The 22251-nt window shown below is 37.1% G+C and overlaps 3 protein-coding genes across 3 annotated transcripts; 2 read left to right on the forward strand and 1 right to left on the reverse strand.

Moving 5' to 3' along the window:
* Positions 1 to 4416: 4416 nt before the first annotated feature.
* LOC132779417 (olfactory receptor 5V1-like) lies at positions 4417 to 5343 on the forward strand. The gene has a single exon (XM_060783112.2). The coding sequence runs from the start codon at positions 4417 to 4419 to the stop codon at positions 5341 to 5343; it is 927 nt and encodes a 308-aa protein (XP_060639095.2).
* A 5261-nt stretch (positions 5344 to 10604) lies between these two features.
* Positions 10605 to 11597, reverse strand: LOC132779565 (olfactory receptor 8S1-like). Its single transcript, XM_060783250.2, has one exon. It carries the CDS (start codon positions 11580 to 11582, stop codon positions 10605 to 10607), a length of 978 nt encoding a protein of 325 aa, XP_060639233.2. The 5' UTR covers positions 11583 to 11597.
* Positions 11598 to 18830: 7233 nt separating this feature from the next.
* On the forward strand, positions 18831 to 19772 carry LOC132779416 (olfactory receptor 8B3-like). The gene has a single exon (XM_060783111.2). It carries the CDS (start codon positions 18831 to 18833, stop codon positions 19770 to 19772), a length of 942 nt encoding a protein of 313 aa, XP_060639094.2.
* Positions 19773 to 22251: the final 2479 nt, after the last annotated feature.

Genomic DNA, 22251 nt, shown 5'->3' on the forward strand with positions numbered 1-22251 from the left:
TTTAAATTTATTCTAGTCAAACCTGTAAACAACATGGAAACAGTAAAATCATTGTGCATGGTTCTAGAGGCCACCCCATGAGTGCAATTTGATAGACACCTCTTCTTAAACTTACATGTAAAATATATACTTTTGAAATCTGTCTAGTCACCAAAAAGAAAATTCCAAGTGGCTGTATGTTACAGTCAGCAAGTGATTCAGGACCCCTGTGGTATGAGTATAAGAGCTCTCAAGGAGTTAGTTCAATCCAGGTCAATCACAGGATATCCAGCAGGATGAAGGAAGAAGCAGCATAATAGATGTCAGCTCGTCCAAAAGCTGTCCAGATAAAGAATGACAGTCAATATTGAAACAGAGCAACATGAAGTAGGCAATAAAATTCCCATGCTATCTCATATATAGCATTTGAAATATAAATGACCAACCCATAATCTTCAAGGAGTAGTCCTTCACCTTACTGGACATATGTTAATGGACAGAGGTCCAAAAGAGTTTAGAGACCAAACATCTTTCTTTGGGCCACATGTAGCCCACAGGATACACACCAATGCTTTAATGATTACATTGTACATCCATTATCACAAAGTACATCATTGGAAACATTAGATAAACCACAAGAAACTATCATAGCTCTTTGCAACCAAAGGAAGCAATAATACTATACATTGAAAACAGATAAGGTTGGGCATCTGAGAGGATGTACATTGATTAATCTGTTAGCTAGAGAAAACAAGACAGTGAAATCCAGGCAGAATTTGAAGAATGCCAACTTCTGCATGGAGCTGGATGCAATATTCCCTCTTCTTGTCTTTGTTTTCACATATCTGACCAATATTTTGGAACTGTCTTCAAACTGGGAAAATTCAAGTGGGTATGGCTTGGGCTGTTCTGATATCAATTGTATTGGTTTGCTTGGGATTATACTAGGATAGAGAATTTTGAGAAGTGTGAAAGATCATTGCAAATCTCAACTTGCAATGAATTATTTTGAAGGCTTTCATTCTGGCATGTGAGAAAAAAATAAGTTTTTCAGCCTTTTTAAGGCTGAAATAGCCCTCTCGGCAATATACTTGAGTCAAGGCCATTTATTATTTTACTCTGTTATTATTATTTTATTAAATTTATTATTTTATTCTATTTATTGTTATTAAATTTATTATTTTACTCTATTTATTAGGATTACATTTATTATTTTACTCTAGGGCTGGGCGGTTTCGTTTCGTTAATTCGTAATTCGTTAAAAATTCGTTATTTTTTATAACGAAGCGATAACGAACCATTCTGGAGCAGTTTAAAAACGAAACGAATTTTTTAATTCGTTTCGTAAATGCTTCGGATTCGTTATGTATTCGTTTCGTTATCGGTTTGAGGTCGTTTCGTTATTATTTCCGCATGTCTGGGGCAAGTTTTATAGTTGTTTTTTGTTTAATTAGTGAAAAAAAATTATAATATCACACCAACAGTCAACAACAGAGGGAGAGGGAAGCTTCAGAAGTTCCCCCTGTCCCATTTGGAGGTTTTTTAGCTTATTGCGCGGTCGCGGCCACCATTAACGAATCGATTCGTTATTGTTTCATATTTGTTTCGTTAATGTTTCGTAATTTTTTTAACATTTACGGAATTTCGTAAATATTGAACTTTTTAAAAGAAAAAATTCGGAATTCTTTTAAATATCGAAACGCAAAAACCCCCAAAAAACGAATCGATTTTAGAAACAAAATTTTCCGTTGTTACCCAGGCCTATTTTACTCTATTATTATTATGATTACATTTATTATTTTCCTCAGAGTTGGACAGTCTTATCTTAAAATTCAGTTTTATGTAAATATTCCAAAACATTTAACCTAGTAATGACTCAGTGTAATCTTACTGGTATCTATTTTTATTTTGAAATTTACCAGTAGCTGCTGCATTTCCCACCCTCAGCTTCTACTTGAGTCAATAAGTTTGCCCAGTTTTTTTGTGGTAAAATTAGGCGTGTCAGCTTATATTTGGATTGGCTTATACTCTAGTACAGTGGTCCTCAACCTGTGGGTCCCCAGGTGTTTTGGCCTACAACTGCCAGAAATCCCAGTTAGGAATTTTGGGAGTTGAAGGCCAAAAGTATCTGGGGACTCCAGGATGAGAACCAATGCTCTATTATGTAACTTTTGCATCCCTATAGTTCTCCAAGCTGCAGTATGCAACCACTTTTCTAATTATACTTGACATAATTTTTTCTCATGGGAAATCATACATAATATATGGTCTAGAAAGTAGAATATGATTCAAACTAGTTTATTTGCAACCCAGTGCAAATATGGCACAAATAAAACTGGGCTTTGATGAGGTTATCCCATTCAACAGAAATATTTAATTTTGTACTTCCTAACGTAGATAGTGCAGGATCTAGGTGGAACCAAAATAGCATCTGAAACAGCTGAGATCTCTACAGCATGACTAATTTTTAAAGAAGGTACTTTCTTTTCTGTTTGTCTTACCATAAGAAATTTTGCAGAGAGACAAAGCAGCCAGGTAGATATGTGCTGGCATGGATTGGGCTGAACTTAGACTCTTGATTTTTTTTCAGGATTGTATCATGCTTACCACTTATAAAGCTGATTCCTCACTATTCAACAAGATGAAATGGCCTGAATGCAAGGTAACGGGTTCCAGTAAGGTAGATGTGTTGTTAGTTTACTTTTCCCTGTCCAGGGTGGTTGATTAAGACCTTTCTTTTCTTGATTCAAGGATGATAGTTAAAACTATCATCCTTACGTATGGAAGGAAGACAGGCATGCATAAAAATGTGACATCAACTTCTCCTAAATTACTCTATCAATGGGATAAGTTAATCATAATGAATCACTGATTAAAATGGGAATATTCTGTCTGAGGCTTGATCTACAATGAATATTTGATGAATTTTGAAGTTAGCTTCAAACTATAGCAGCCAGACAACCAACTCTCACAAAACTGCATGAAAGAAAACCATTAATGTGCATTAGTGATTCCAACTGGTTCCAAGATTTCATATGTAATCCATCTGCATAGAAAAACCACTTTCTTCAATACCAGTTAGAAGCTGCATTAAATGGTCATTGTAGATTGGGCCTTGGGCATACATTACATATTCTGATTGAAAAAGCAGCTAACATCTGGTTTCTTAGACCACTAGAAGTGAGTAAATGCAAAAGAAATATTTTTCTCGGTGTAGAATCTTTTAGGTTGCTACTGTTGCTATTGTATTCTACTCGCTTCTACACAATTACAACTCTGTACTGTAGAATTATTACAGTTTCATGTCACTTTAACAGCCATGGCTCAATGCTATGCAACCATGGGAAGGAACCGAAGGTACCAGATTGATTTGGCAGAAGAGCCTAAAAACCTGGAATCCTGATTCCATAGAATTGAGCCATGGCAGTTAAAATGATGCCAAACTGCAGACTTAATCCTACTATTGAGATGCAAATTTAAAGACTCCTCACAATATTTCAGCTCCATATGTGATGCATATGCGGTATCATTTGTACTAGACTAGAGTACTAGAGAGTAGTTTATATTATTTTGCTTCATTTACTAGCACACTACATCGCAAATCATTTCACTTTTATCCTGTTCTGATGCATATTTTGTATATGTGTCTTTCCTCCCCCCCCCCCCCCTCTATCTTCTCCTTCCAATTCTCATTCAACCTACACCAACTTAGGCTGCATCCACACTGCAGAAGTCTGTGGTATGCACAATGGCAATCATGACAGTTGTGTTTGGCTTCAGTTGGGAAATCAACCCAATGGCAATCATGACAGTTGTGTTTGGCTTCAGTTGGGAAATCAACCCAGCTGTCATCACTGTCATTATATATGGGAGACCTGGGTAAATTGGGGCATGATCGCATTAAGGTGACTTTACCTTGGATTACTCCAGGGTAGCATGAAGCCACTACAGGACTGACCTAAATCTACCAAGGCTTAAATGATTAGTGTAGATGTGCCCTGTTTCAAGGCAGTAAACAACAAGATTAACTGCACTGCAAATAAATAACAAGTGAATACAACTTTTGACTTTATGTGCACTTTTGATTTTATCTTCCACAGCTGCTCCGACTACCATGTGATTTTTGCAGGTGCTGAATTATATCCCTTCACATGTTTTGTACCGAATACATCTCCTAAACTATTCAGAGGACTGTGGTAGGACCTGCACTAAAACCAAGAATTGATGTTTTGTCACTGGCATTGGATTCAGAGGCCACCAGTGCTTGTGATACATCTTTCCATCTCCTCTCACCCTCCACAGCTGTGTAATACATGCTACTTCAAGTTACTATAGTCATATAATTGGATTTCATCTTACTGCAATGTATAACTGTCTTGCTTCACTTAACAGGTTTTATGTTTTTAATTGCTGCTTCTACATTTGCTAGAAATAGAAATGGACAATCAAAACCAGACCTCAATTATAACATATTTTGTCCTCTTGAGATTTTCAGATAACACAGCAATGCAGGCTTTCCTGTTCTTGGTGTTTTCCTCTGTGTATGGCATAACCTTGCTAGGGAACATTACAATTATCATAGTAATAAAGTGTAACAATCACCTCAATACTCCAATGTATTTTTTCCTTGGTCATCTGGCATTTCTTGATATCTGTTTTTCTTCTGTCACTGTGCCAAAGCTTCTAGTGATTTTCTTTGTGAGCCAGACAATTTCATATAATGGCTGTCTCATTCAGATGTTCTGTCTTTTTCTCATAGCGGGCACTGAAGCATTCCTTCTGGCAGCGATGGCTTATGACAGATTTGTTGCCATTTGCAAGCCTCTATATTATGTACAAATCATGAATAGAGCATTTTGTAGGTGGCTAGTAGGTGGTGCGTGGACAATTGGGAGTGGATATGCTATGGCAAATACATTGTTTGTACTGAAACTAACCTTCTGTGGGTCAAATATTATCAAACACTTCAGCTGCGAGTTTCCATCTCTCCTGGTCCTATCCTGCACAGACACTTCCCTAAATGCAATCATACTTCTTATAACTGGTGGTGTAGTAGGGGTTTCCTCATTCTTTATTATCATTTTGTCCTACATTTACATTATCTCTACTATCCTGAAAATACATTCAGCAGAAGCCAAAAGAAAAACTTTTTCCACGTGTAGTTCTCATTTAATTGTTGTGATTTTGTACTATAGCATGGGGTCATTTAGGTACCTGAGGCCTGAAACAGTTTCCTCAGTAGTTGTAGATACACTGTTTTCTATCCAATATAACATTACAACATCCATGTTAAACCCCATTATCTACAGCTTGAAGACTAGAGAAGTGAAGGAGGGCATCAAGAAACTAATGGGGTATAAATAATCGATTTTATCTACAGCATAATGTAATTTGATCATTGGCAATGAATTGGCTCACCATGTAGTTAACAAGCTAATATAGTAGGTTTTCCATGCACCAAGTTAATCAAAGTATTTTGTCACAGTGAATATATTTACATAAATTGACAATACTGCTAATTTCAGATAGTAAATGGCACTGATTCATGGAACTCACTTTGTCTAGAGTCACCTCATGAGAAATAAAAAGTAATTTTGGTTTTAATTACAATTAAATGAGCTTGATTTATTTTGCTTCGACAATGGTCTTTAACTTCTAGCAGCCTTATTGCTTTGTGAGTTCTGCATCATGAAACATTTTCTGTACTAGTTAAACCCTTAACTAGTAATTTGGCCTTCAGATATTCTAGTCTATGTGGATTTCATATAGTGTAAGTTGCAATGAGGATCCAACTTGGACTTTGCATTGTTAGAGTATTTATTGTTGTTTCATTTTTAATGTAGGAAACACATTCTACAATTAAATACAATAAAGTGCTCTAAAATGCAATCAAATTCTTAAAGAGCAAAAGAGAGTTCTAGCAATGCATAGTTTTATAAGTATGTACAGTAAATTCCTATGCGGATTTGGTATTTGTAAAAAATGTTCATAGTCAAAAATGAATAAATGAGAACAAAATGAGAATCCGAACCACCTTCAATGGCAGTTACATGTGAAATGTATTGCAATAGCTCAATAGTGAAGTTACCAGAGCATGGATTACTTTTGCTACATTATCCCTATTCAGGAAATCTCAATTTTTAGAGTGTTTAAGGATTTAATATGTTAAAAGTGTGATTGTAATATGTCTTGTTGTTTTTGATTTGTTATTTGTACATTCAGCATTGAAAGTTTGCCAATGTGTTTTATTTTGCTGTAAGCTGCCCTGAGTCCCGTTGGGGAGATAGAGTGAGCTTTAAATAAAGCATTATTATTATTATTATTATTATTATTATTATTATTATTATTGACAGATCTACTAATGGCGTTCCCGGGTACTTTAAGACATGGAGTCCACCTGGCCTCCAGTGACAAAAAATATTGCTGACAAACCAGAGGAATAAAGAGACCAGACAATGTATGTGGAATGAACTAAGGAAGACTTTATTAGTTATTACCAGTTCATATGTTTCTTGGTTATTGTTAGTCAAATTTGAGGGAGCAAATTTGATATATGAGTGGCAGAATCAGTCATTCACTTCTCGAACTCCCAGCCTCCCCTGGGCAAAACACCAATGTCCCTGAGAGCAATCCCTGATCAGCAAGATCAATCAAAGGTCAAGCTAAGATACTGGAAGGCTAGCTAGAGGGTGTTATCCCCAAGCCGCTTTGGCTCCTGGTGATGGCAAAAACCCAGAAACCAGCCCAAGGATAGAAGATTCTTCCCAACCTTTAGGACCACATCACACACACTGTTGGAACTGGACTATCTCGCCGTGTCTTGGTGGCACCCACACAGGGGGCATGGGGAACCTGTTGTTCCATGCCCTACTCGTGGCTTCTCCTCATCACATGGGGTGGGGAAAGGAAGGAGAGCCAGGGAGGTGCCTTGCCTCATACCTCATGCCCTGTAGCGTTGACAGCTGGTCTGGCCCTAGAGAGAAAGAGGGACAGTGGCCCCTCACCTCTGGTGAGAGAGAGCCCCCCCCCCCACTTACTATATTCATACATATGCCAGTTCACATATAAAGCTAAGGCAAACTGAATATTCCCCAGGAAGGCAAGGAGGAGGCCGAGAGTGAAGAAGATGCTCCAGTAGGTCAGCGTGGGCTGCAAGTGCTGCTAGAAGAGTGTCACTACCCATACAGCCTACCACCACTTCTTGACCCCAGCAGACTCACAAGACCAGGCAACGGAGGAGGAAAAGGAGCAGAATGAGAAGGCGACACTCCCAAAGCTGCAGCTTTGCTTGCTCTTGCTCTTTGTCGTGTGCTTCACTCCAGACCTCCACCACCTCTGGATGGTTTGATTCAAAGGAAGCACAAGCCAGATCCATGCTTCTCCAAATGGAAGCAGGCAAGCATTCATATGCATAGGCATTGGAAACTAGGCTGCCATTCCTAGCTTCCAATGCTTTTGATCTGCAAACAGTAAAGCAAGGTGCAGAATTGAGTCTGCCCTTAAGTTACACATCTTCAGAAGGAGTGCCACCTCATTTCAATTAAGTAACTCATATTTTTTCTGGACATAAAATAAACATCAATCAAAGAGCTTCTATCTTATTGGGATTAAGTTTCTATATATGCATTCTCCATTCCTTTGTACAGACAGTGATTGGTGCTTGCAGGGCCAAAGCTAACACTGATGAAAAGGGAAAGTAGATGATAGCTGTCATCAGTATAGTGATGTCCCCCAACTTCTTCCATTGATTTCATATAGATATTAGACAGTAAACAAGATGAAAACCTGCGGCACTCTATAGCACAATGCCTATTAGACTGATCAAGAGTGCCCCAGTGTCATTCTCTGGATGTAACTTCACTGTTAAGAGCAGAGATACCATAAGAAAAATCTTCCTTTTGCCATCTGATGGAACTGATGGTTCAAGATCACATGAGCAATTGTATGATTAAGCCACTGAGGGATCCAGGAAGATCAACAAGGTAGTATCTCCCCACATCTTTTCCCTGGTGTAGGTTATCAGAACAGTCAAGGCTGTCTCAGTATTATATCCTGTCTGAAATCTATTTCTTCCAAGAATATATGAAGTTGTCATAAATTCCTTTAAAAGCATGTAAAAGGCTCTTTTATTTCATTCACAGTGAGAGTATATAAACAAAGAGGATATTACATTTCGCTCAGCATTCATATACATATAAACATTCACTCATTCATCCATACATACATTATGATCTCTTCTTCCTTCTCCTGAAAAAAAGAACCTGAACATAGGCCAGATTGTTTCCCTGCAAATCTGCCATTCTGTGAATATCCCATCTTCCTCCATCCCTTGGAGAAGATAGTGGGTGACCAGACTCCTCCTATCTGTGACACTTTTGGAATAGCAAAGTATTTCTTATATTGCATATTCCTTGCTGATGTTGCTCTAAAAAGTTGTAAATGAATGACAAGTTGTTTTCTAACTAAAACTTGCTGACTCCATCAGTTCTTGACAGATGTTGGCTTTTCTTCTTAAATGATATTGTTTTTCCTTCTTAAGTAAGGTGCATTGTGTTTGTGTCCTTAACTGAAAAGAGCCATTGTCTCGGGTAATGTAAACATGTTGTCTTCCACCAAGATTTAATCATTGTGTCTGATCATCAATGTCAGCAGTTTTCATCAGCAACTTTTAGTTACAGTTCTTGAATTCTTCACCTCTTTTTGCAGTTTTCCAGCCCTCATTTCTTAGGATGGCATCTCTATAGGTCCCAACCATAACCTTTCATAGAGTTTCATTCAAACCAGATATCATATATTAATCACAAAATTGCCCAACATTTAAACTGAGAGAAAATTACTGGGATAATTCTTTCTTCCAGGAAGAAAGATCAAGATATTGATATGCTGATTTCAAGTTCTTTAGAACACTCTAGCACATAAACAATTGGTTACAGATTTTTTTTAAAAAAAAAAAAAACACATAAACATATTATAAGCAATTGGGCAGGTAATACTCTCCGGATTGTGCCTCTTCATCTTGTAATATATCATCCACCCTACATTCACCCAGAAGTGTATCACTCTAAAACAATTTTACCCCTCATCTTATGCAAAGTCAGCTGTATTTCCCTAATTATTATCTCTGCCCTATCTCTTTCACCCACAGTAAGATAACAGCAAAAAAAAAAAAATCCCTCCCCATCTCATTACCTTACCATTCTCATTTGTATGAATCTGTTAATTAGTCTACATGTCGGATCTCTTACTGGACATTGGATCTACCTATTCACCCATCACTGTATCTTATGATCGAAACACTTTTAAAATGCACACCAAAATGATGTTATATCACCACATATGTTACACCACACACTTTCTTCAGGACACTCACTGACAGTCACAAAAATGCAGTTTACCCTTCTTCTCTTCTTTTAACTCTTCAACCAACTTCCACTTGAACATTTATTTATTTAGTTATCACACTTGTACCCCATCTTCTCACTCCAAAGGGGACTCAGGGCGGCCTTACAAAGGCAACAGTTTGATGGTATACACAAACACACACACACACACACACATACATATTGATAAATAAACAAATGCATAAAAATCGAAACAAATTGAAACATAAACATTAAAACATCAATTAAAATCATGCAATCTAGGTCATATTCTAAGACCAATCCAAGACATTATTGCAGTGCTCCCATTTACTCAGCATAAGCTTTGTCCCAAAGCCATGTTTTTAGTTTTTTCCTGAAGGTCAGGAGGGAGGGGGGCAATCAAATTCCACTGGGGAGGGAGTTCCATAGAAAGTCGTCACTCTGTCTATTGTCTCCATCAGTCGCACTTAAAGTGGGGGGGGGGGGGTGGACAGAGAGCAGGGCTCCCCCGACAATCTTATCCTCCAAGGTGGATCATAGAGGGAGATACGTTTGGGCAGATAAGCTGGACTAGAACTGTTTAGGGATTTATAGGCTAAAACCAGCACTTGGAATTATACATGGTAGTAGACTGGCAGCCAGTGGAGCTGATGCAATTGGGGAGGGGGGTGTTTGCGCCCTCTATGCTACTCTGGTCAGGCCCGTAGCCAGGATTTCGATTCAGGGGGGCTGAGTTTTTTTCAGGGGGGGGGGGGTTCGGGGGGCTGCGTTTCGGGGGGAGGGCTGAGTCTGAGTGAAAGAGGGTCTACCCTAGCAAACCTTTTGTATCATTACCTCAATACCCCCATGCATATGGGATATATTGAGTATGGTGATCAGATCATGATATAAATAAACATAACAGTTTAAATAATGCACCAGTAAGGCCTTTTCGTGAACCACCATGAGAATTTCGGGGGGGGGGGGGGTGAAGCCCCACAAGCCCCCCCCCCCCGGCTACATGCCTGGCTCTGGTGACCACTTGAACTTTTGAACAGTCTTCAAAGGGAATCCCGTGGGATGTAACAAGACTGTCGACCCCCACATCCAAGTCTGACTTCTTAAGGTATGGTGCAACTGGCACATAAGTTTTAATTGTGCATTTCAATGAGCATTTCAAAAATAAATCCATCAGAGATTTTAAAAACTCAGAAATTCATAAGAGAATATCATCAATACATGTAGCTATGAAGACAAAACAAATAAACTTACTTCAGTATCACATCACATTGTGCTAAAAATCTTTTGCTGCAGGGCTGTGTGCAGCTTTACTTGAGAAAAGGACACTTTTGAAAGATTTTTTGCCAAAACAGTTTTGATACCTTTGTTTTTCAGGCTATATATAATAGGGTTCAACATGGGAGTTAGGATGCTGTACTGGATAGATACCAATTTGTCCAGATATGTAAATGATTCTGAACTTGGTCTCGTATATCGGGAAAAACCTGCAATGTAAAATAACCCCACCACAATGAGGTGAGAGCTGCATGTAGAGAATGCTTTATGTCTCCCTTCTGATGAGCGAATCCTGAGGATGGCGGATATAATATAAATATAAGAGATGAGGGTGGGGAGGAACGAACTTAAACCAAATACCATTGCAGAGATAAAAAGAACTATATAATTGCTGAAGGGATATGTGCAAGACAGAAGCAAGAGTGAGGGAAGTTCACAGGTATAGTGGCTAATTGTATTGCTCCTGCAAAAATATAAATTCACCAAGGGCACTGCATTTATCACAGCATATAAGGACCCCATTGACCAGGCTCCACAGACCAGTTTCCTGCAAAATTCTTTTTTCATGACAATGGTATAATGCAGTGGGTCACATATAGCAACGTATCGGTCAAAAGCCATTGCTGAGAGGATGAAGACTTCAGCACAAGCCGTTTGGAAAAAGAAAAAGATTTGAACAATGCATCCTTCCCTGGAGATGGTTTTCTGCTTTGTTGTGAAGTTTTCCAGTAGTTTGGGAACAGTGACAGATGAACAACAGATGTCAACAAAGGCTAGATGACCAAGAAAGAAGTACATGGGGGTCTTGAGGCTAGATTCAGTCCTGATCACCAATATAATTGCTATATTTCCTAGTATAGTCACTAAAAATATTAGTAGAAATATAAAAAAGAGAAAAACCTGTAGATTTGGGTCACTGGAGATTCCCAATAATATAAACCCAGTTGTTAGAGTTTGATTTTCCATCACAAGCTGCTCAATAACGTCAAAATTTCTGTGAATTGAAAACAAATAGAAATGACTTAACGTGGAATAAATATGAACAATTGCCATTGTTGTGTTGTTTGACTTATGGCCACTTTAAGGTAAAACTGTCATGGAGTTTTTCTAAAGTTAAGAGGGTGAAATGAAATCCAGTGTGTTTTCATGATTGATTGGAATTTCATAAGGTGCATCTTTATTGTAGAATTAATGCAGCTTGACATCACTTTAACTGCCATGGCTCAATGCTATGGAATAGTTAAAGTTGAAGTTTTACAAGCTCATAGGTCTCCTCTCCAAAATAGTGCTGCTGCCTCATTAAACTACAATTCCCATTATCCCATAGAATCGAGCCATGGTGTCAAAAAGTGTTGTTAAATGGCATTAATTCTATGGTGTAAATGTGCCCAAAGTTCAGTGCTGAAACCATTACACCACATTGGTTATTTAGCAATTTCCATACAGTTTAATATGGTTTATTATTGATATCTTCTTTGCTCAAAACAGTGAATTCCAGGCAGTTTAAAACACAATTTAAACCAGTGCAGTTATGAATACAAAAATTCAAAATGTTAATGCATACTTTGAAAATTATAATATTAAAGCAAAGTTAACTACTGAAATCCCCCTGAAAAAATATTTTCCAGACACTGGAAGTACAATACTAAGAGAACAAGTGTAGCCTTGATTAGAAGAAATTTCTATAGAATTCAGCAGTCACTGAGAATTTCTTGTCTTGTGTCCCCACCAAAAATGTCTGTTTGGATGGAAGAACAGAGAGAAAAATGCTCTTCCAAAGATCACAGAATATGTGCAAGACCATACAGAACACAGCCTTTTAGATAGCTTCAGACTGTTCAAAACTATAGCTGTTTTATACTTACAGTACATACTTTTCATTTTGCATCAATACTCTATCCTACATAAATATTTTTTTAAATGAATGTAGTTTTCATCAGTTGTGCAGTCACATCCATATTTTACAATAGTGTCTTATGAATGCACATATCAACAGTAGAGAAAATAGAACCAAATGCACAATGCTAGAAATGCAACAATATGTACATATACTGATACTATAGAAAACATAAATATTAATAAATCAATTCCACTTCAAATGCAAGAATAACTAATTCAGAACTTCACATTCTATGAAGAAACATTGCTGTTAAAAATTTAAAAGCCTCACTACTTTAAATGGACACCATTCTGTGAAAGACAGAAATAAAACAGTGGGAGTCGTTTAAAACATAGAAGAGCAATAACAGGAAAAAGTAGCCTTATTGGATAGCCTGTCATGCACTTGTGAAAGACACATCAGCAGGACCTCATTGATTTATCTTTTTTACTTTGAGATCTTGAAGATTTGCAACTGCTTTACATCTTGCAGAATGAAAACATATTTTCCACTAAAATAAGTTTGTGAAGGATATGTCGAATGCTTCCTCAGTTCAATTCTAGACATAATAAAGGTACAACCGATTTCATGGATTTCATGGGTTAACTATTATTTTCTGGTTGTAAGACTCCTCTTTAGTATAAGAGCAAAAAGTTTCATGCCTAGACAGAAATTCTGAAGCAATGTTTAATGGACAGGTGTGGGGAAATTTGAAAAAGCATTGTCAACACTAACAATGTATTTTAAATTTTCCCACATTTGTCCACCTTTTGACACCAAAGAACCTGAAAACCAAGTTTTTGACACTAAACTCAAGAAGAAAATAATGATTGTTGGAAAAATCAGACCATCTAGTCATTTCAAAAAGATAGTTTTGGCCATAACTTCATGTTCACATGGAATTAATAATGTGGTAGGGGAACAGGCCGTGAAAGTCAAAATTCAATAGTCTGTTCTTTATGGTCCACTTATGATAGGAAAAAAAAATACTGGAGGAGAATTTAGCATCAATTACTCAATAATTTGAGAGAGAGATTCTACAAGGAGTTCTATTCCAAAATGTAGATAGGAGAAAAAAATAGACGAAAACCCTCTGTATAATAATATTTAGGTTGAATCTAAATTTTCCTTTCAATGCAAAATACTTAGTCAGTTACCTTACTGTAGGAGAGGCAGAGAAATTATTTGTCAGTTGTTCTCAGTTGTTCGATAACTGCACTAAGCACTGGAGAGACTTCTCTTCAACATAATAGTTAAAAAGGGGACTGGTGTGATGCTATCATCTTTTCTTCTCCCCAGCGAATGCAGAGCCTTCTGCTTATTTTGCCCCCTTTGATCCTTCAGGGATCAATTTATAACCAAAGAACACCACTACCACCAAATCCAAGGGATCCATTAATAGGAAGGAGGACCCCTGAGTATAAAGTAAAAGGCTATCTCATTGTTGTAGCCAAGAACAATACAAAGGTGGAAGGGGATGGACATCCTGTGTCCCTGGGGCTCCTGGGCCACTGGAAGCCTGTGATAGATATTGAGACAGCAGGTACCTTTTCTGTTTAGAAACTGCCTGCAACTTCTAGATTATATCTAACTTGGGGAAGAATCTGACTCCTGAAGCAGAAGTTAGATTTCCCCCCAAGTTAGTTTAACCCAGAATAAAGCCACATTAAGCAGCTTCACACTGGGTAAATTCAGTTCAGTCCCATGGCACTTTCTAAACCAGTGGTTCTCAATCTTTGAGTCTCCAGATGTTTTGGCCTTCAACCCCCAGAAATCCAAACAGCTGGAAATCCGGCTGGGATTTTTGGGAGTTGTAGACCAAAACACTTGGAGACCCACAGATTGAGAACCTCCGTTCTAAACCAAGCCAAATAGTCAGTATAGATGGGGTCCTTATAAAGGTTGTCTATTAGATTTTGAAGGCTTCCTTCAACTATAGTAGATATGTAATCTCAAAGTACCATTACTATGGAGCCATGGAATGAAGCTGCTATAACAATGAAGTGCAATGTTATGTGAAATATTAATTCTCGAAGAGCCAGGAGTTGCATATATGTTGCTTGTGAAATCTAGTCTAAAATATAACTACAGGCAAATGTGAAGGAATCTTCCTGCTGTGCATTATATAATGTAATTTGAAAGGCTCCTGAGTTGATTTTGGTAAAACATAAAAATGTTTCAATCAATATTCACCCATCCATATGATGATCTGGTCATGATGGTCTATTGTTTTGTTAGTGGTATAATTTTCATGGTGCTCCTAGCTTTCCAGGAGTTATTATTATAGAATTATGAATCATAATAGAATTACAATGGAGTTAAAATCAAATGAAAACTAGATTAAGAGCTCTTCCAGAATAGCCATCTGAGTTAAAACAAATATATTGAATTTAAAAATCGATGTATTAAAAATTCTTTTTGTGTGTGTGTCCGGTAGATGTGCAAAAAGAAACTTTCCTAAGATAAAAATTATCAGCTCATTTCAGAAAGCCTTTTTAAATTTAATAATGCCAACTGTATCATCTATACATTACCTGTTTGTTATCTGTTAAACATGTATTTTTGTATGCAACTAGGTAGTGTCTATCTGTTTAGGAAAAATCACTAATACCACAGTAACCTAAAATGACATAATGTGTCCTAAAATGTTATTCCTGTTCCAGGCAGCCTCACCCTCTACCCATTAATGACAACTTCAGAAAGAGTATTGTGTACTCAGTCTTGGCAATGGAATGAAGCATGGAAAATGGAAGAATGGATTCTTATGATTGCTGCATTGGCCCAAGTGGCCAAATAGACATCAGATCTATTTTAAAGAAGAAGCCAAATGAAAACTATTTGAAAGTTTGGAAAACACCTTTTTTAACAATAAGAAATATAATGATGCAATAATCTGCAACTATGGTTATTATGAGTAATTTTAGCAGGATTATTTAGTTGGATTTGTAATTGTAGCATTTTATTTTGACTTTTCATTACAATCAAGATTATAGGATCAGAGTCTTTTGATGCATTACCGATAGTTATCTGTATTTCTTTCTTTTCCCCTCTATTTTTTTCTCTTTTTCTTCTGTCTCTTTATTTTTTGAATACATAGTACTTTGATTGTAATTTTTTATGTATTTGATTTTTTTTTAAAACAAACAAACATTGACTCATACTTAAATAGATTTGATTAAATTACATTACACTTTAGAATAAATCTAGAATTCCTTCTGTATTCAATCATGAAAAAGCATAGGGAAAAGAACGCTAACAGAAAATTTAATAAATATTGAATTCAGTTGAATAATAATAATAATGTTATTTGTATCCCGCCACCATCTCCCCAAACGGGACTCAGAGCGGCTTACATGGGGCCAAGCCCGAACAAAAATTACAATATAACAATACAAATTACAATCAAATAAACAACATAACAGTAAAATATAAAACATCAAAGCATATAAAACGATATACACACAGCATAAGAACTAAGCATAATGGCAGACAAACAAAGGGTGAGATAAGGTGGGAGTACTAATTGTAAGGGCGAACTCATAGAGAGATAGGAAATTAAGCCAACCACCTCATCTCAAAATTGTTGCATACTAGAAGATTTATTTATTTATTTATTTATTTATTTGCAGTATATGTATACTGCCCTTCTCAACCCCTAAGAGGACTCAGAGTGGTTCACAGTGTTGGCAACAAGTAGGAGGGATTTGCAGCTTTGGTAGGAGCTCCCTTCGTTTTAGAGGGATTTGCACTTTACAATGCACTAAAGGTGTCTTTTGATACAGCTGGGTCCATAGGTTTTGGGATAGACACCTGGCTCAGCTGAACCCACTTCACATTCCTCTCCCCTCTTGCTCCATTCAGTTCCAATTAACTTAAGTAAGATACAGGCAAAACAAAGTATTCAGCTTGATTTAACCCAATGTTATATGTCTCATCTCATTATTGTATGATGGGTCATCAACGTAATAAAATCCCCTTCGGAATATAGAATGGAAGGGTAAATTCCATGTGGAGGTTTTTAGAAGTAAATGTCTGTGTGGAATACATTGCAGCCACTTCTTTTTGATTATGTCAGCTGTCGCCCTTTCCAATAACTCTGTGGTTCTAAACATGAATGTTAATCATGTTTAATTATATAAAAAACCTTTGAGAATTTCATTTGCCCAGAAAAATATCATGGAAGGTTTTACAGAAGGTGACTATTTATACACATGATCTAAACTGGAGTAAACTATTTTCTAACAGATCTCATTGTCTCCACCGCCTTTTATGAAGGAAACAGATCATCTGAAGTGGACTGGAGAGTGTGAAAGAGGAGGTTACTGGAGACAACATAAGGAGTTTTGGTAATATAATTTTTTTAATCAAGCGTAGGTCACATTATTTGGCAACATTAACTTTGAAGCCACAGGGAAATTGTCTTTCTCCTTTTCTTACTCCTACTTTACTTCATCTTCCTCTCTTTTACTTCATGTAATTAATATTTAAATGTGTTATTTTCAAATGGCTGAGAGTGACAGTTGAATCCAACTGATATCTATTTGCAAAGAGAGAGAGTTACAGAAACATGTGCATTGCTGATGTTGAGAGCAACATGATGGTTGTCATACTTGTAGCCAGAGGGTAAACAGTATGTAGACATTCCATAACTCACCAGTTTTTTCTAACATCTAGATTAGCCAGTCAGCAAATTCCTTTTTAAAAAAAATTAAACAAATATTGTGGTTGGTTTCTTGAAAAGTTCTTAGAGTAAGAAGCAAGGTTCCAGCAGTTCAGCTTTTTGCAGCTTGGCAGATATTTAAGTGAAAGAATTCCTGCTCCTATTATCCAACTATTATCCCTCCCTTTCTATGACCAGCATTCAGGTGTGAAAGATACATATCTAAACATAGTAAAGTCATGAAACAGGAACTTTAATTCCAGTTCCATATTGTCTTACACAGCAGAAAACTTCATTCACAATAAAAGGAAATTCTGATTAGACATGTATAGGATACCACAACTGAAATACTGAAATACAGCCACGATGAAAAATGAAGTTAAAGGTATTTATCTGCTCCAAAAATACTGAAGTGTAGATAGATAATAGTGGAAACTGAAATTAAGATATAGTAATAGAACCATCTGCCTCTTCTCTCAGCATATCCTGCCACATATATTATGCACATCAATAACTAGTAAATCAAATTTACATTTTTCAATATTGCAGAAATACCACTAAAAACCTATTCAACCCAAATTTTCAACCCTTCAGATATTGAATTTCAAGTAAATATTTATGTATATGGTTTTTGCATATTTTTAGCCAGAGAATAAAAAATATTCATATGTTCTTTGACCCACACGCTTCGTTAAGTAACCATCCTGTTAGTGTATCAATGACTTTGAATTTCCCCCCAGTATTTTAAATAATTATTAAGGAGTTAAAGTTTATCCACCTCTAGTTTATGTTCATATCAAGCATCCAAGACTAGATACTAGCACTACATATTAGATCATAAAACAGGAATTTAGATTGCAATCTATAATCATTTAGAATTATGATTTCTATATTTTTACAATGAAACACTAAAATGAAGATAGAAAAGATACTGAAATGTATACAGGCAGCCCCCAAGTTATGAACAAGAGAGGTTCTGTAGGTTTGTTCTTAAGTTGAAGTTGCATGTACAATAAGTTGGAACACGTACATTTTTAAGTGTAATCACAGCCATACACACGCACACACACTTTGGATAGCATAGGGAAGGGTCAACAGTAATACCCATGTGGTGTTTGTTTTGCCGCCTGTGTCTCTTTTCAGAAGATTTCACCTCACTTTCTGTCCATGTGAAACTGGATTTTGAAAAAAATTGACTTGTTGTGGAAACAAGGATTGGTGATGAAGCTTCCGTTCAGACACATTTTCCCCATGAGAACTCTTCCAGGAGTGAATTTCCCTTCCTAGGGATAGATTTTTCTCACCCTCCTTCTAAACTATGAGTGATTTGTAAATTGAGTGTTTATAAATTGGGGACTGCCTGTATATCTGTTTACCCCATGAGTACTGTCTGATGATAATTTACTTTTCTTTTACATACCTCACTAATGACATTTCTACATATCTATTCTTCCCAGGCACTGCAAGAAAATTAACAACAATGTCAACATTGCAAAGTTTACACATGAAGAAACCGATGGTTGGGCCAGTAGATGCATAGATACAAAATGTCATACTTGGACAAAGATTTCAGATATCTGGGTATCAGCCTGATATGATGTGTTGGGCACAACGTTGATTTCTTTTATCATTATGCATTGCCTCGTACAACGTCCTGCTTACACAGATTGAAGAGATGTTAAATCACTCTTCCATGGAAAATCAAATAGTGATGACTGAATTTATTCTTTTTGGACTTTCCAGTAATCCGCAAGTGCTATTGTTTCTCTTTTTTCTGTTTCTAGTTATATATGCTGCCACATTGTTAGCAAATGTTATGATTATAGTGGTAATAAAAGAAGAGCCAACCCTTCAAACCCCCATGTTTTTCTTTCTCAAAATACTAGCCTTGATTGACATTTGCTACTCATCTGTCACTGTTCCAAAGATGCTGGAAAATTTTGTATCAAAGGAGAAATCCATTTCTTTGGTGGGATGTTATGCACAGATCTTCTTCTTTATCCATTTTGCTTGTGATGAAATTTTTCTGCTCACTGCCATGTCATATGATCGCTATGTTGCTATCTGTGACCCTCTTCATTATTCAACAATTATGAACAAACAGATGTGTCAACTGCTAGTGGTTGCAACCTTTGTAATGGGATTCTTGGATGGTGCAGTCAACACAGCGCCTTTACTAAATGTGACCTTCTGTGGAGTCAATACAATTTGCCATTACACATGTGACCTTCCTGCAGTTTTGAGTTTGTCTTGCAGTGCAACCTTCATCAATTTTACAGTGATTTCTGTCTCTGTTTTCCCCTTTGGTTTTATACCTTTCCTCTTAACTCTTGTCTTTTACATTAGAATCATTTCAACCATTCTAAAAATACCCTCCACAAAAGGAAAGAGCAAAGCCTTCTCCACTTGTAGTTCTCACCTTATTGTGATATGTCTGTTTTATTTTTCTGCTTTTGTCCGATACTTAAAGCCAAGTTCAAAGTCTCTGTCAGACCTGGAAAGAGTGGCCTCTATCCAATACCTTATTTTAACTCCTCTGTTAAATCCTCTAATATACAGTTTTAAAAACAGTGAAATGAAAAAAGGTATTTGGAAAAAGTTTGTAAAATGTATGTAAAACTACAATACCTATATGCATGTAGTGAAATAAATGATACTCCCATAAGATACATATGAATAAATTGTAGTTGGTTATTGTTAAAGGAGGAATAATATACTGTGCCTTAGGGCACATCCAGACAGATCCAGACAGATCCAGACAAAATGCAGATTTTCCTGGGGGCTTGTCTGCACCCACCTCAGAAAGCGTGTGCTATCTGGAGTGGGGGTCCAGATGTTCTACCCCCCCCAAGCCCCCAGACCCCTTAGAAAAGTAATGAAAACTTATCTGGCCTCTATTACAGACTTCGACCAGCTCTCCCGGCATGTAGAAATGATGTGGCCGGGGGGGGGGGGGGGGGGGGGAGGAATTGGCCCAGTAAACTCTGGAAATACTGACACTGGAAATAGTGGGTTTATCCCTCACCTTCCAAGAAGATGTGGAATAAACTAATTAATTAACTACAAACCAGTGTTTTCCTGGTTTGTAGTGAATTAATTCAGGACTTTCCAGAATGTTGTCTGGACAGCCCCTCCTTTATTGTAGATAACACAATAAAGGTACTTTCTGGATGGGTCCTTAAATTTAAAGGAACTGAAGCAGAACTGAAAAGAACTGACTAATGCAGAACCATACAGCCCATCCACCTGCAGGTGAAGTAATCTATAAGCAAATCATTCATATCAGGTCTTCCAACTATTAATTTTAAATCCCCAGTGAAGAAATTCCATGGTATTCCAAGGGAGTCTATTCCAATGTTCAACTATTAGCCACCAAAAGTCATCTTATTTTAACTATGTAAGTGGGCATTAGGGAAAGAACTTAATTTGTGTCAAGCTAATACAAGTGTCCTACTACAGAACTTGTCAGCCACACTTGGCCAAAGAACCTGAGTCCCTGTTTGCTTACCCAGTCAGCTCGTAATGTTTGTAATGCCTTTCCAGGCATGCCTTCTTTACTCTATAATTGTACTTAAAGAAGAAATGTGTGCAGGAGAGGAACAAGATATAACCCTCTCCTACATCTTTCACCAAATAGTGCCATCTAAGTGCTTACTAAACTTCATTCTGCTTTGTCTTTCCCGATACCAGCTTAGTGGCATCTTATTTAAAGGCACTTAAATAAATACACACACTGTACCCTGCCCCCCAGACACAAAAAAACCTCCAGGAAAACTGAGTAAATCTATGTCAGAAGTAAGCAGATATATTTGCAATGCACTAGATGTAGGAAGATGGACCAGATATTTTCCAGGTTTAAAAGTATAGCACAAGAGTGGTTGGCACTTAATTGCCCAGGGGAGCTCTAAGGAATAGCCACTCACATCCATCTTAAGCACCAGAACCATAGGGGTAATTTAGGAGACCCTTCCCAGCCTTCACCAAATGGTGTCAGTGAGTGATTAACAGGTGGGATTCTACCTCCCACCCCACTACTAACTTAGTAATATCCTTTTTAAGGGGAATAGCTTATAGCAGTCTCTGAGTTCCCCATAGATACAGTGCAGGGTATGTCAAAAGTGGAAAATGTGGGAAAAGGAAGTTGAAAATATACAAAGTCAGTTCCTTCTTTCCTCTTACCCCACTCCCAAAGTGCACATGTTTGCCTGGAATTTGGGTCTCTACATGTACATGAAAACAGGGGCTATAGATAAAGAAAAAGAAAAAATAACTCAAAATTTGTATGTATGTTTTATGTACATAAGGTTGTTTCACAAAGGCTTCTACATAGCTTGATGGATACAGCCCAAACTCAGTACATGTATCCCTCATTTTCCAACTTGACATACTGGTGAGATTTAAAGTAGAGAAATCCATTACCTTTGTTTGTTGCCTTACTTTAAAAACAACATACTTTGCTGGCCCATGAGCCTCACGCTGCAGTGCTCAGATCCAACTACATGAGGGCAGTAGAGAGTTGCCATAGGTACATTTTAAGGGAGACTCTCACAGGCCCCTTCTACACTGCCATACAATCCAGGTTATTAAAGCAGATAATTCACATTATCTGCTTTGAACTGGATTATATGAGTCTACATTGCCAAACCAGATAATCTGGATTTTATATGACAGTGTAGAAGGGGAGACAGAAGGCCTAAGGAAAGAAATATTAGCAGGATACAGTTTAGGAAACTTCAGAGTTGCTATTGAGACAGTTTTGAGACCTGATTTGCTTCCTAAAGGTCTTCAGTAGAGAAGGAGGAGTGCTTTTCTTTGATTTATTTTTTCTTTCCCAGTCACTTCTGTTATTCTAAACATAGAATGTTAATGTGTTTGGTTACATATGGAAGCTCTTGAGAGTTTCATTCATTCAGGAAAACATATCCTGAGAGATTTTATAGAAGGTGCATGTATATGTAATTTTCCTGAGTCCTTTTGCCAGGCTGAGAAGAGACTGCTTTCTGATATTTTGTAAAGTCAACGGAATAGCTGAAATGGTTCAATAGCAGGTAAAGAGACTAATAAGAATATTTTACAGACAGGCTTATGGAGACAGC

Source organism: Anolis sagrei, chromosome 6 (genome assembly GCF_037176765.1).
Source record: "Anolis sagrei isolate rAnoSag1 chromosome 6, rAnoSag1.mat, whole genome shotgun sequence".
NCBI lineage: Eukaryota > Metazoa > Chordata > Lepidosauria > Squamata > Dactyloidae > Anolis > Anolis sagrei.